The sequence below is a fragment of the Microtus oregoni genome, unplaced genomic scaffold (assembly GCF_018167655.1).
Source record: "Microtus oregoni isolate MIOR12 unplaced genomic scaffold, Mior012 000029F_ref0000214, whole genome shotgun sequence".
Taxonomy (NCBI): domain Eukaryota; kingdom Metazoa; phylum Chordata; class Mammalia; order Rodentia; family Cricetidae; genus Microtus; species Microtus oregoni.
The window spans coordinates 3,925,840-3,941,730 of record NW_024543088.1 but is presented as its reverse complement, the minus strand read 5'-3'; the positions used below and the strand labels follow the sequence as shown (position 1 = coordinate 3,941,730).

General features: G+C 49.4%; 2 protein-coding genes across 3 annotated transcripts; both read right to left on the bottom strand.

The window, feature by feature from the left end:
• Fam220a (family with sequence similarity 220 member A) lies at nt 1-1,420 on the bottom strand. Its single transcript, XM_041677702.1, has one exon. It carries the CDS (start codon nt 1,418-1,420, stop codon nt 731-733), a length of 690 nt encoding a protein of 229 aa, XP_041533636.1. The 3' UTR covers nt 1-730.
• A 35-nt stretch (nt 1,421-1,455) lies between these two features.
• LOC121464680 (small integral membrane protein 10-like protein 2A) lies at nt 1,456-15,479 on the bottom strand. Of its 2 annotated transcripts, none has more exons than XM_041677704.1 (2): nt 15,073-15,479; nt 1,456-1,497 (listed from the first exon to the last, which is right to left on the bottom strand). In XM_041677704.1, exons 1-2 carry the CDS (start codon nt 15,256-15,258, stop codon nt 1,477-1,479), a joined length of 207 nt encoding a protein of 68 aa, XP_041533638.1. In that variant the 5' UTR covers nt 15,259-15,479; the 3' UTR covers nt 1,456-1,476. The 2 variants fall into 2 exon arrangements, with proteins under 2 accessions (XP_041533638.1, XP_041533637.1); XM_041677703.1 differs by lacking the exon at nt 1,456-1,497 and adding an exon at nt 10,362-10,501.
• Between the last annotated feature and the right edge of the window lie 412 nt (nt 15,480-15,891).

The following is a 15,891-nucleotide window of genomic DNA, read 5'->3' as shown; positions in this document are numbered from 1 at the left end:
TCTTTAGATGACCTTTATTAAAATTATCAACAAACCACAAGGGAGAATTACTTTAGAAAAAAATCTTAACGTAAAAGAGATCAGGACGCCTAGGGTCCGGGAAACAGGAAACACTTCATTTGCGATCTGTCTTCTGTCCGCAGAAGAGCCTCAGCTTCTTCATAGTGCCGTCACTGGAAACTGCGCTCCAAGCGGAAGGAAAGGGGCACGTGAGGAAGGACGAAAGGCTGCAGGCCAGAGTCCATACAGTGCAGAAATGGCAGGACTCATCGTGACCAGAGCAGGGCTGACAGGAAGTGGAGGGGGTAGCCTAAGATCTCCACTTCCGTGGGACAGCCAGAGGTGAGCTGAGACAGGCGGCATCTGGGATTAGCCCTTTAGAACGGCTCCACGACGAAGAACTGCGCTAAATGGCTCTTGACTGACCTTGTACTGAGTAGATCGATCATTTCCTGGAAGGGTTTTCCCAGTTCTGAGTCTCTCCGAAATGATTAAAAACACGCTCAAAACCGTCTCTGCGTCAACCAGCGAGGTGTGTCTGGTCACAGCAACCAGAGCAGGAACTGAACGGCTGCAGCATACGCCAGATTTAATGCAAAAGAAACTGCAAGGCAACCTTTAAAATTAATCTGCTATTTTTATTGTTCTGCTTGTACCTTAGCTATGGCATCAGACTTGCTGACCTGGAAGACTGCAGAGTCAGTGACCCCACGACCAGCTGCAGACCATATCAAGTGCTTTTTAAGCTTGAGAGAATTTCCTCGTGGTCTACTGTTTGCTCTGAAAACATGGGGTTTGAACTGTCGAGGGATACACATCTGGTCTCATCTTCTGGGAGAACTTCATAATAGGCATAAGCATATGGCAGCTGGCACAGCTCAGAACGCGGGTGAGACAGTTCCGAGCTGGTGCCTGCCCCCTCAGGGACAGCACTTAACAGTTCAACGTTCAGGAAACCCATTTCCCTCAGTTTTGGATGGTCTGGCCATCCTGACACCCACGACTCTCCTTTGGGGTACCGTCCCCAGCTGTCTGGCCAGTCACTTCCTAGAGCATCTCCGATGCCACAGGATACCCCTGCCAGATGTTCTTCCAAAGCAGATAACAGAACCTTGCTTACGGAGGCTGCTGGAGCCAAATTTCTTCCTGTTGATTCCTTCAGATACTGAAGCACTTGGTAAAGTATGAGGTCAGCCTCACTCTGGCCACGTTTCCTTTCCAGGGATGCCACCACTGTGTCCTGTGCCCTTCCATCAGCACCTGTGGCAGGCTCATCTGTCCAGGAAGGCACACATGCTGGGCTGGGGCTGCCCCTCCGGCTTCTCTTCTTAAGTCCACACAATAGTTTGTCCAAGTCACCTCCTTGTGACCACCTTACGTTTGTCAAGCAAGCATCCAGGGTCCCTCTTCTACCCCTCATGCTTTGCGCCTCTGATGCAGTGAGCTGGGGTGATGCCTGTCAGTCAGCGTCGGCCTTCAGTGGATCTCAATATGAACCTAGAAAAGATAACCAAATGAAAATTCTGTGACAGGGGGTTAGTAAAACATCCCACACACGCAGTATCATCAAACACTAGTTCCTTGAGTAGTGGGGCCACAGAGATGAGCAGGAGCCAGAGAATGAGAGGCACTGAGCACTGTCATAGCCAGCCTGGGCTCTGCAGTGAATTTCAGCATAGAGACAGAGACGGGAGGATCACAAGTTCAAGGCCATCCAAGCCAGTCTGGGCTATATGGATGGGGTCCTGACTTAGATAAATACATGAATTAAGTATACAAAAAGATACAAATAATCAATCCCCCAGCCCTAGGTCTTATAACCCAGCCCCAAGTTAAGTCTACAAAAGAATTAATACTGTTAAGTTATAACAAACCAACCTGCCCACCAAAATGCTAAATGAGAGAGTTTATTTCCAAGTTAAAGGAAAAAATGTAGTCGTGGGAATCAGTTCCTCAACATCCACTCCCTTCACCCCTGTTGAAGATGCTAAAGGCTCAAAAATGTAACCAAGGGGTGGGAGCAAAGGCTCCCGCCAAGGATCCTCAGGGCAATCAGAAGGCATCTCCACACAAACCCTTGATTGCCTTGCATGAGGCAGCCAACTTGCTCAATGACAATAGGCCTGACCCAGTTAGGCAGCTGTTGCCTGCTGGATGCCTGTCTCCTCACCTTCCCTAACCCAGGCTATTAATGGCCTCGGGCACCTGACAGTCCAGACTACCACCGCTTTGTAACCTAAAAATATCCTGCCCCCAATACTTTCCAAAGCAAGCTAGCAAGGCCAGTCCTAAGGGGGACAGGGAGGAGTCACAGTGAGTAGAGCAACTGGCTTGAGCAGGATCCTGTGGGCTGATGGCTCTAAGATGACCCAGCCCTGGGCTGTGGAGTGCTGTTAGGTGGATCCTGGTACTGATGGGCCCTGTAAGGGATCAGGCTAAAGGTTGCAAATTTCTACACACTGCTGAGAATGAGGAAAGGTGCCAACAACATCCTGCTGACTGAAGCTGACTCATGGCCACACTCATGGACACATCACTGACCAGGCAAGCATCTCTGCCTCACACCTGATCCTGCGAAGTCAGCTGTGCCCTACAGCCACACCTTGTCTCCTGGCCACACATCTGCTCAAAAGCACATTCAGTAAGGAGAAGCTACACACAGCTCTGGGGGAGCTGGGCAACTCGGTATCCTCAGGAAAGGTCACAGCTTCTCATGCCGTGTTATGGACCGAGCGTGGGAAAGCACTGAGCATTCTCTTCAGTCAGCATCCCACAGGCCTGACGGCGGTGGTCCATAGGCCTGACGGTGGCGGCAAGTGCCACAGGGAATGAATGAAAGGTTGCTGGAGGTTTGCTAAAGAAAAGGGTAGAAAGGGACCTCAACAGCCAAGTGTATCTCAATGGGGCAGCAACCAAGGTCAAAGCCCGACTGGGGCTGCTGAACAGCGAATAGTCTGCCCAAGGCAGGCCCTGCACGGCTGGTGAAGGCAGGCTGGTAGCTCTGAAAGTCTCAAATGCTCACCTTTACCTGGCATTCAGCTCCTAGGATTTCTTTGTTACAAATTCAATCAGCTGCTCCCCAAGCCCGTCCCTGAGTCAGGTGCTGATCTGGATTCTAACACGAGGACAGCAGAAGACAAAGCAGATGCAGTTTTCTTCCCAGTGAGTCACTAACGCACACGCACGGACCTCACTGTGATACCACTACCACCTAGAGGTCAGTTTACACCAGCAAATCACTAACCCCCACACACGGACCTCACTGTGATACCGCTCAGAGGTCAGTTTACACCAGCGAATCACTAACCCACACACACGGACCTCACTGTGATACCGCTCAGAGGTCAGTTTACACCAGCGAATCACTAACCCACATACCCGGACCTCACTGTGATACCGCTCAGAGGTCAGTTTACACCAGCGAATCACTAACCCACACACCGGAACCTCACTGTGATACCGCTCAGAGGTCAGTTTATACCCACGCCTCAGAGCATGCACCAAAGACAAACTGCTAAAGTGAGGGGTAGAGGGGCCAGGCGGTTAAGAACTTATTGCTCTTCAAGAGAACCTGAGTTCAATTCCCAGCACTCAAAAAAAGCAACTCACAACTGCCTAGGGATCTAATACCCTCTTCTGACCGCCACAGGCACACACACCCACAAATAAAAAGTTCAAATTAAAATGAAAGTAAGGGCTGTAAAGGGCTCAATTCCAGTTCCATATCCAAGAGGGGGGAGGCTTTTATTCCCAGCACGGGGGAGGTGCAGACAGGCAGATCCTGAATCTTGCTGGCCAGCCAGCCTAGCCTACTGGGCAGGTTCCGGTCCAGTGAGAAAGAGACAAGATGGACAGCAGGAAAGACGCCGGAGGTTGTTCTTGACCTCCACATACCCATGCATTGTCCCCGAAAGTTGAAATGTCCAGGTGGTGGTGCATAGCTGCACTCTCAGTACTCAGGAGAGGGCAGAGAGAGGAGGATCATGAGTTCAAGACCATCCTCAGCTATTCATTAAGGCTGAGGCCAGTTTAGGGCTATACAAGAACACGTCTTTAACCTTCCTTCAAAATAAATCACAATGGCAGAGGGCTTACCCTGACTTGCACAAAGCTCTCAGGTAGTTTGGCTTTTTTGTTTTGTTTTGTTTTTGAGGCCAGAGTCTCACTATGTAGCTCTGGGTAGCCTAGAGCTCATTATGTAGGCCAGGCTTAAGTTCAATGAAATCTACCTCTCTCTGCTTTCCGAGCGCTGGTGTGCATCGCCATAACGGGCTAATTTATACTGGCCCTTGATTTGATCTCAACATCAACACACACACACACACACACACACACACACAGAGTTAAAATGAGCCAAGTGTTGTGGTACATGACTGGAACGCCAGTATGGAAGAGACCAAGACAAGGAGGCTTTCCAGTTTGAGGCCAGCATGGACTACATGGCAAGAAATCCACCATAAAAACATACGAGCCGAGCCGGGCAGTAGTGAGAGGCAGAGCTGTGAGTTCAAGGCCAGCCTGGTCTATAGATCGAGTTCCAGGATAGCTAGGCAGTGAAACCCTGCCTTGTGAATCTGACGCCTTTCTCTAGTCTCCAAGGGCATCAGGCATACAAATGGAGCATATATATTTGGGTACTTATACATACACATAAAAACTGAAGCCAGGCGGTGGTGGCGCACGCCTTTAATCCCAGCACTCGGGAGGCAGAGGCAGGCGGATCTCTGTGAGTTCGAGACCAACCTGGTCTACAGAGCTAGTTCCAGGACAGGCTCCAAAGCCACAGAGAAACCCTGTCTCGAAAAACCAAAAAAAAAAAAACAACAAAAAACAAAAAAAACAAAAAAACTGAAGCAAGCAAACCAACCATTTTTAGTTCAAGTCTTGCAGAGAATATATGGTTAAGTTCCAGGACAGCCTGGGGTATAGTCAGAGCAGGGGTGGGGAGTGAGGGGTGGGAAGAACTGTCTCGGTAAAAAAAGTAGGATTGGGGAGATGACTCAGTGGGTAATATGACTGCCTGTGCTAGCATGAGAACCTGAGTTCAAATCTCCCACACTTAAACAAAAAACACTCTGAAAAGGTGGGTGTGACCACATGAGCACCTGATGTGGGAAGGTCATTTGTCAATCTGTTGTTTCATTCGTTAATCAATAAAGAAAACTGCTTGGTCTGATAGGTCAGAAAATTAGGTAGGCGGAGTAAACAGAACAGAATGCTGGGAGGAAGTGAGGCAGACGCCATGCCTCTCCTCTCCAGGGCAGACAAGATGAAGCTCCAGGCCAAGATGGACGTGCACTAGAATCTTCCTGGTAAGACACCACCTCATGGTGCTACACAGATTATTAGTTATGGGTTAAAGCAAGATATGAGAGTCAGCCAGTAAGAGACTAGAGCTAATGGGCCAAACAGTGTTTAAATGAATACAATTTGTGTGTTGTTATATCGGGGCATAAGCTAGCCAGGCGGCCGGGAGCTGGGTGGTGGGAACGCAGCCCGCAGCTCCCTCTACAAGCACCTGCAACCCCAGCATTTCCAGGATAGAAACAAAATCCCCAGCGGTTACCCCAGCTGAAACATTGAGCTTCCAGTTCAGTGAGATGCTTCTCAATGCACACTTGGAAGCACGCATCTGCACTTGGGCACACACATCCACACTCATGTGCACGTATCAGACAAACAACCACGCACACACACAACCACACACACACACACACAGATACCCACAGCAACATTACTCATAATCAGATAGTGACAACAACCCAAAGGTCCAGCAGCCAACTGCAGGTTCTCTGGAGAGTGGTGACTATTATAGACTCCAAGTGGGATCCAGCAGTGGAAAAGCACATTGGGGAAGAAACTGGAGCCATCTAAGTGGCATGCTCACACTAGAGGTGGGGACATCTAAAAGGGCTCTTATCAATTCTTTTTTCCTTTTCCTATTTATTTACTTATTTATTTTAGACTCAGAGTCTCGAACAGCTGACCTCAAACAGGCCATGTAGCTGAAGCTGACCTTGGACTCCTACCCCTTTCTTCCACCACTTGAGTACTGGTGCTACGGGCCTAGGACATCTTGCATTGGTTGGACATGGTGCTGGGGTTGGAACCTAGGGTTCAGGTCATGCTAGACAAGGTCCTTTCTACCAGGACACAACCACGGACTTGTTGCTACTGCCTTTGGGCTACCGCTTATCAGCCCTGCAGTACCCGGCTTTGAACCTGTTTTCAAACCTCTCAGGTATATATCCAGAAGCAGACGTAGGAGACGGTGGGTTCAGTCCACGTTCACCTGTGTGAGAACCACCAGGCTCTCACAACAGCTGAGCACTTTACAACCTGACTAGCACGCAAGGACGGAGGACACACACCTTCCCCAGCATCTGCTCCTGCGACCTCTCCTCCGCCTTCCACCTTGACAACAGCCATCCTAACAGCTGTGGAGTGACCTCCCACTGCTCCTGAGTGAATCTGCTTTCTCCTGGAGTCCAGGATCTTCTCAAGGACATACTGGCCATCTGTGTACCTCCTCAAAGAAATCTCTACACCAGCTCTTCCAATGACTGGATTGAGCTACCTGGTTTTTGTTTTTTCTTTTCTAATTGTAAGAGATCTTTCTCTATTAAGTGTTAATCCTTTACCAAATTAATTCACCAACAACTGCTTTCCTCCATTCCGTGGGTGGTCTTTTGGACTTTCTTCCCCAGGGCCATGCTGAGCTAACATTTGACCATAGAGCTGCATACTCAGCTCCTCCAAATTCATCCTTTTCCATGTAGAAATAGCATATTTATTCAATTTTATTGCATCCTAAAAAACTATCAAGGGGTGAAGAAACTGATTCTTTCCTCCCCAGGTACAGACAAGAGAGGGCTGGAGCCCAGAGTCCAGCACACACCAAATGCAACCCCAGAAGTAAGCAGTTTTGGTTTTTGTTTGTTTGGATCTTTTGCTGTTTTTTTGTTTGTTTGAGACTAGGTATCTCAGTGTAACCTTGGCTGTCCTAGAACTCGCTCCATAGACTAGGCTGGCCTCAAACTCGTAGAAATAGTCCAGCCTTGCCTCCCAAGTGCTGGGATTAAAGGTGTGCACCACCACTGCCGGCAGCAGCTTTTAGCTGATTTGTTCCCATCACCTCATATTTGATGGATCTCTTTTAACATTTGCAAAAATAGAATGAGTTCACATACAGAAACAAGTCAAGGAGGCTGCAGTGGTGACACAAGCTTGGGATCCCAGGACCCAGGAAGACAGGAAACTGATCTGGAATTCCAGTAGCCTGTGTTACAAAATGAGTTCTAGGTCAGTCTGGTGAGGCTGTCTCAAAACAACTAAGCAAAATGAAACCGACTCCAGAATACAAAATCCAGGTAAGAGGGAGGGGAGATGGCTCTGGGGTCAAGAGTGTTTGCTGCTCCTGGAAAGGACCCAAGTTCAGTTCCCAGCACCCACACCGGGTGGTCACAATCACCTGTAACTGCAGATCAGGGGATCTGTCACCATTTTCTGGCCTCCACAGGCATATAAACACACATATACAAGCACATACACACACATACGCATTAGGGGAAAAAAGAATGTAGATGCTGGGCCAAGTGAGAAGGCGCAGCAGGAAAAGCCACTTTCTACCAAGCCTGATGACCTGAATTTGATGCCCAGGACACACATTACAGAAAGAGAGAACAGATTCAAATTACTCTCCTCTCTAGTCTACACACACACACACCCCAAGGAAAAGCAACAAAGGGAGCTGCTCCAATGCACTTTGCACAAATCTACCATTTCCTTCCTGCTCACTACTCTAGCCTCCAGCTTTCTGCCATTTCAGGCTTGGCCCACATGTGGGTCCTGGTGACAGCTCTGCCCTGTCTACACGCTGCACTCCTCCAACTCAGACATCAATGCCGCAACAGCCTTCACCTTCACCAAGGTTTTGCTAAAGTGTCCCCTTCTCAATGAGCTCCTCTCTGTTTTATTCAGAATGCCAGCCAGCTCACCTTCCTCTCAGAAGACAAAAGAGATTTCCATGGGATGGAGAAGTTCTGAGAATGGGTGGTGTGACAACTGCTCAGTATGGAAAGATATTAATGTCCCTGAATTATACACTCAACTAGTATGATGTTATTTATTTATTTTTTGAGACAGGGTTTCCATGTCCCAAACTGGTCTCAAATTCACTCACAGCTGAGGCTGAGGCTGACTCTGAACTCCTGATGCTCCTGCCTCCGGCTCCTAAGTGCCGGGATCATAAGCTTGCACCACAATGCCCAGCTTGCAGGATTAGCTTTGTTGTGAATTTGTCCTCCCTTAGTGTCTCTACATGCTGGGTGTGTGGTACAATGTCTGGTGAAGCAAAAACATATTAAATACAAGGGGGAAAAGATGTCCAAGAGGTGAGAGGGTACTGAAACCCATGAAGCTATGGATTTAGAAAGAGGTTCAGAGAGGAGACAGAGTAGGCTGTGGCCTGTGACATAGCTCAGTGGGGAAATGTGCTTGCTACCATGCCTGCTGACTTGAATTTGGACCTCAGGACCCACACAGTAGGAGACAAGGGACTCCTGCAGGTTGTGCTCTGACCTCCATACACACATTATGACATCCCATGTGCACAGGGGTGCACACACACACGTGCACACATGTGCATATATATACACACAATAAGTAAATAAGATGTAATAGAAAGAGAAGACTGGCGCTAGGAGCCAGGGATGTAACTCAATGATCAAGAGGCCATGGGTCCAATCCCTAGTACTAAAGAAGTGGGACAGAAAGCCGGGCAGTGGTGGCGCACACCTTTAATTCCAACACTCAGGAGGCAGAGGCAGGTGGATCTCTGTGAGTTTGAGACCAGCCTGGTCTACAGAGCTAGTTCCAGGACAGGCACCAAAGCTACACAAAGAAACCCTGTCTCGAAAAACAAAACAACACCAAAAACAACAACAAAAAGGTGGGAAAGAGCCAGGTGGTAGTGGAGCACACCTTTAATCCCAGCATGAGTGAGGCAGAGATAGGCAGATTTCTGTAGAGCAGCCTGGTCTGACAGCCAGGGCTACACAGGGATACCCTGCCGCAAATAAATAAATGAAGAGGAGGAGATTGATGAAGAGCATAGATGGCAAAGGTTCGAAGGCTCGCTGAGCACAGGGCGGCGAGGGAGAAGGTACGGGTGAAACAAGGACATCTCTTGGTCCGGCGATTATCATCAGCCTTTACAGTATCTTTTCCCTGTTTCTTTTAGGCCTTCTCTTTGGGTGACATGAGACTAAGACACTTGATCCATGTTTCTCAGAGCCCACATAAGTGAAAAGTTATAGGCAGGACTTGCTCCAGCAGGTATTCATGATACCGGTTATGTTTCTTGGTTTGTTATTGGTTTTGTTTTTCAAGACAAGATTTCTCTGTGTGTCCTTGGCTCTCCTGAAACTCGTTCTATAGACCAAGCTGGCTTCAAAGTCAGAGATACACCTGTCTGGGTCTACCGAGTGCTAGGATTAAAGGCATCCACCACCACCACCTGTTTTTTTGTTTTGTTTGATACTAGTTATTTTTAATTTTTATTTCAGTTGGGGAGGAGCAAGGTCTCATGTAGCCCAGGCTGATTTTGAACTCCTGATCTTCCAGCCTCCACTTTCCAAGTGCAGGAATTACAGGTATAAGCTACCATGGCCCACCAGATTGCTTTTACCACATGTAGTGAAGGGTATAGAGTCTCATTTTGTTGTTTTGTTTTTTGAGGCAGGGTCTTCTGTGGGTAACCCTGGCTGACCTAGAATTCACGGAGATCCACTTCCCTCTGCTCCCAAAGACTCTCACTTTCTACCATCTGTCTTCCCATGCTGTATGAAACGGTGGGATATTAATAACCTCAGAAGATTGAGCTTTGCTTAGAAACAGCACTTTCTTTTCTTTGTTTTTGCTTCGTTTAAGGCAGAGAAACTGGCTGGTCTAGAACTCACTCTGTAGACCAGAGTGGCATTGAACTCACAGAGATCCGCCTGCCTCTGCCTCCCGAGTGCTGGGATTAAAGGCGTGCGCCACCACCGCCCGGCTTGGCTTTACTTTTTAAGATTTATTCTTTTATTTAATTATATGGCTGGGGGTGGCAGGTATACTCACAAGAGTACAGTGCCCTCTGAGGCCAACAGATCCCCTGAAGCAGGAACCATAAGCTGTTGTGAGCCACCAAGTGTCAGTCAGTGCTGGATACCAAACTCCAGTCCTCCACCTGTCCGATCCCTTTACTATTTTGGGACAGGGATCTTGTCACTATGCTGCCCACACTGACCACAAACTGGCTAAGGAGACAGTTCAATCAGCCAAGTACTCACCATGCAAGCACGAGAACCGGAGTTCCATCCTCCAGAATACACAGGAAAAAACCAAGCATGGTGTCACATGCTTATAATCCCAGCACTGGGGAGCTGGACACAGGAGCATTACTAGAGACATGAAGATCCCTGAGGCTCCCAGGTCTGTCAATATAGTCAAATTCGTGAGCCTACAGCCAATGAGAGACCCTGTATCAAAAAATCAAGAGGCTCACACCTGAGGACAGACACCCAAGGTTGACCACTGACCTACACACACATACATACATGCATGTTCATGCTCGAACACACGCAACACACTCACACGGCCCCAACTCCTGAACTCAAGTGATCTTCGTGTCTCAGCCTCACAGGTAGCTGGGATTACAGGTACACGCTTGTCTGCAAACAGCGCGTTCACGCTTTCTTTTTTTGGCTACATTTGTTTGTGTATGGAGTCTATGTACATGATCAGAAGATAATCCACAAGAGTCATTCTTTCCTTTGACCAAACATCCACATTTCAAAATTTTAAAATAAGTAAAAATAGTTTTTAAAGATTTAGTTTATGTGCATGAGTGTTCTGCAGGCTTGTGTACCACAAGCACGCATGGCACTTAGAGCTGGGACTGGGGTTACGCATGGTTGTGGGCCATCCTGTGGGTGTTGGCAATGGAATCCGCGCCCTCTGCAAACGCAGCAAAGCTCTTAACTGCTAAATAACTCTTCTGAGTCTACAAATCCCTCTGCATCTATTTTCTTGTTCAATCACCTCTCAGACTAAAGAGCTGTTAGCATGTGCTAAAATGCCTCACCACTGAGCTCTGTGGTAGACTTAAGGGGCCTTAGGTTCCATGCCTAGCACTGCCAAAGGGGTAAGGGAAACCCCAGTGCCCTATGAACAAGAGATTTAAGTGTAGGGTTAACAAAACTCTGTAGGGCCCAATGTTTTAACCACATTCCCGTTCCCCTGTCACAGACTAGAATGCGATGATGGAGGGGAAGCTGGTGAGCTGGTGGGGTCCCTCAGTCAGGCTAAATTCTTACTGAGAACAGAACACTATGATGGAGGGAAAGCCGGTGAGCTGCTGGGGTCCCTCAGTCAGGCTAAGTTCTTACTGAGAACAGAACGCTATGATGGAGGGGAAGCCGGTGAGCTGCTGGGGTCCCTCAGTCAGGCTAAGTTCTTACTGAGAACAGAACGCTATGATGGAGGGGAAGCCGGTGAGCTGCTGGGGTCCCTCAGTCAGGCTAAGTTCTTACTGAGAACAGAACGCTATGATGGAGGGAAAGCCGGTGAGCTGCTGGGGTCCCTCAGTCAGGCTAAGTTCTTACTGAGAACAGAACGCTATGATGGAGGGAAAGCCGGTGAGCTGCTGGGGTCCCTCAGTCAGGCTAAGTTCTTACTGAGAACAGAACGCTATGATGGAGGGAAAGCCGGTGAGCTGCTGGGGTCCCTCAGTCAGGCTAAGTTCTTACTGAGAACAGAACGCTATGATGGAGGGAAAGCCGGTGAGCTGCTGGGGTCCCTCAGTCAGGCCAAGTTCTTACTGCACTCTTCTTAGCTGCAGGTCAGAACAGTAAACCCTCAAGCTAGGCTCTGTTAGTGATTTCTCACAAACTAACAAAAGTCCTAAAGCCTTCAGGGGAGACTAAAGCATCCAATATAAAGATCTCAAGAATGGCACTGTGCCCCAGAACGCTCTCTCTCCCTCCTCAAATATGAAAAGGCTGTGTTTCAGGTCCAAGATCAACCTTACATGGTTGGGCAGCAGTATGTACCTTGAATTCCAGCACCTGGGGAAGAGGCAAGTGGGTCTCTTGGAGTTTAAGGCCAAGTCGGTCCACATAAGTTTGTTATTTTGTTTTGTTTGGTCTTGGTTTTTCTATATAACAGTCCTGGCTGTCCTGGAACTCACTCTGTAGACCAGGCTGGCTTAGAACTCACAGAGATCTGCCTGCCTCTGCCTCCCAAGTGCTAGGATTAAAGGTGTGTGTCACCACCGCCTGGATACATAAGAGTTCCAAACTGGCCCGGGTTGTATGAGAGCCTGTCTCAAAAGGAGTTGGGGAGGAGAGGAGAAAAGATGACTTTTCCAAAGCACTCGGTGAGACTGTCTTTCCCTCTACCTGGGCCCACATCTGGTTTCCCAGATTCTCTAGAGCTGGATACACCTGGACCATGCCTCCTCTGGAGCCCACCGAGCTGCCCTCGCTACTGCTGGGTCTCACTCACTGCTCACATCACCCCAGTTAGAGATCTTGTCTCCCTCCCCCAAATGCGCTTGCCTTCAATCTGCATAGTGCACACTCCCCGTGATGAAATATGGATTTGAATCACCTTTCCAGAGATGATCTCACTGTCCTACAAACAGATGCGCCATTAGGAAACACTGGGAATGGAATCTGCCGTTGTTTACTGCTTAGAAAACAAACGAGCCTTCAGCACTCCTGTGATGCAAGGTTACAAAAGTTCCCCCTGAAAGGACGACAGGAATGTCCCTATGGAGGAGGATATTCACCATTCTCCAAGAGCAGGCAGGGAATGGCTGCAACCGAGTAAAGAGGAGAGCATAACAAAGTCTAGTCCGTCATCCAGGTGCAAGCTGGGTGAGGGGCGGTCACGCACACACGTGGTAAGGATAAGCACGTATGTGCTGTGCTGATGGTTAAGGATGACAGGATGTGCCTTACTGCGTTCAGAAGACTTCTCTAGGGAGCCCTCATAGCTAAGCTGTTAGGGAGTGTACCGCTCCTGCAGAGAACTGGAGTCAGACAGCCCGGAACTGCCTGTACCTACCACTCCAGGACAGCCAGCACCTCTTCTGGCCTCCTCATACAGAGGATACACACAGACACATCATACTATGTACACAAATGACAGATCTGACCGGTGGGAAACAGATGGAGAATACACACAAATCCAGGCCAGCAACTGGAGCAGTCTGGACTGGAGAAGGGTACGAAGAAAACTGAATACGAGAGGAAGTGTTTTGGGTTTTGTTTATTGGGATAGGGTCTTGCTACCTAGCCGGAGATCACCCTGCCTCCACCTCCCGAATGCTAGGGTTACAGACACAGATCATGACACCCAGTTTATGCAGGACTGGGGATTAAGATCAGGACACTGTGCATACCAGGCAAACACTACCACCTGAGCTACATCCCTAGACTGTTTTTAATGGTACAAAAAAACAGCAATTCAAGACTACATAACATGTAGCTTTCTAAATTACATAGTTTCTAAATGAGCACAAATCCTATCTAATGCTAGACACCAGATTCCAAAATGGGAACTTGATGGGCCAGGCACGGACTGCTGTTTGCAGACTCTGAGCTAACATCAGGATGTCTGACTTCTCTCAGAGGAGGTGACTAGAGCCGGCAGAAACACCTGGGCCGTGTTTCTACAGGTTGGTAATTGGCAAGGACACAGGCTTTGTGGTTTATCTCCATTCCCACACCCATCACTCTTCACTCATCTGTGCCACCTGCTCTGGAAGTTTGCTGTTTCTGCCCCCGCGGCCTGGGATCACAAAAGATGCCACAAGCCCTTGTTCAGGTGCGATGTCCTGATTTGGGAGCAGAAATACAGCTCATTTGGTAGCGTGCTTGCCTGGCATGCGGGAAGCCCCGGGCTCATCCCAGCAGCAGCTCATCGCCAGGTACACTGGTGCACAGCTGACACCTCTCACCACAAAGTAGGAAAGGTATTCTGAGCTGAGTTTTAAAATTGGTTTTCCTTAACTTGTTTTATTGAATTTGGATCAACATAACATACTTGGCTTCGGATCTCACATGGCCTGTAACCACCTGTGTCGGGGACCATACATACACCAAATCCATTACACTCTAATTTGACCCAACCACAGAAAAACCAGGTATACTACTTCGAGCGGGCTCCACTGCACACCAGGGAATGACATATGTACAGTCCGTCTGCGGCCAGGGTGTTTTCCTTGCCTAGTGGCAAATGCAAAGTACTCACCGGGTTCATCTCCAGAACCACAATAAATAAATAAATAAATAAATAAATCACGCAACCCTGCCAGATTATATGCTTCCCAGGGGTGGAGCTGAGTCCTCTCCAACCCAGCCTGTGCCACTCCAAAATGTGTAAACAGAATCCAAGGAAGCTCCCTATCCAGCCTCTCTCTTACTTGAGACGGGACACTCCAATCGGTAGGACCTCTCTCCGCTAGAGAAAAGTGTTTTGTAATTGGATAGAGACGTGCCAGCCGTTCCCAGCAAATACGGCCTCCAGAATGGTGACACAAGGCACACGCTGTTTGTTACTCCAAATTGTTTCAGGCCTCTAAATTGGTTTCACCTCATTTTCTCATCTTCATCCCCACTGCCTCTTCTAACCCCTGGCCGGAACAAATCGGATACATTGGTCAAAACACCATTAACTTTCCATCTAAAGGTACAAGGATAACAGAATAAAGCTTCACAAAGTTTGGGGAACCAGAATTCACATAAGAACTCGCTGCTACCGGATCGCCAACAATTTGTCATTTTTAAGGACAAAGCGTCCTAAGGGACCTTCCTGTCATCTTTCCTCGGACCCCACCCCCAGATGTAGGACCTGTTCTCTGAAGCATCGTCTATGCAGAGCGGGGTTACAGAGGGGCAATGCACGCTGCTCGGTACGCGCTCAGCCCCCGGCAGATGGCACGAGCCCCCTAGCACCTGCATCCCACGGAGCCAGGTGGGCAGGGCCGCGCGCGACCCAGGGATGCCGAGGGCGCGGCTCACCTACCTGCAGGCGCACGTTGAGCATCATGGAAGCCACGATGTAGAGGTAGGGAAAGTTGATGCGCAGCCGCCAAGCCAAGTCAAAGAAGATGAGCAGCGTGCGGGTCAGCCCCTTGCAGAAGACCCCATAGGAGCGGGCGGCGGCCGAGCGCGACAGCCGGACAGCCAGACCCGACAGAGCCGTCGCCATATAGAGACCCGCGGCGCTCCCACTGCCCGCCCGCCCTCCCTCTCCGCGCCGCGTCGCCCGAGGCCTCCTCCCCGGGCCGCTGTTCAGCGCTCAGCGATCTCAGGGAGCGAGGGAGACCGCGGCGAGGCCGGCGGGAGGGCGGGCCGCGGGGGAGCTGAGTCTGCGCGTCACTCTCGGGAAGCGCCTCCGCGAGGTACCACCTAGATCCCCGGCCCGGCCGCGCGGCCTGACGTCACAAAGCCAGCCCGCGCCTGCGCAGGCAGCAGACTCCGCCCCGCGCCCCGCCTCGCCGACCGCTTTTCTAGCGAGTAAAGTGCGCGTGCGTACGAGAATGGAGTCGCTGCGTTGCGTCCTGGCGCCCTCTAATGGTGAAACCGATGATAACAACTAGAGGAAAAGTCGGGCGTGGCGGCTCTAGCCTGTTAGTATTCCAGCGCTCAGGAGGCTGAAACAGGATCTGAGCTCCCTGACAAGGCTCTGTCTCGAGAAAGAAAAAGCAAAGCTGAAAAGATGATTCCGCGGTTAAGAGCGCTTGCTGCTCATCTATAGGACGCTGAGTTCGGTTTCCAGTACCCATATCAGGTGGCTCACTACCACTTATAATTTTGGCTTCAAGGGATCTATGTCTTTCGG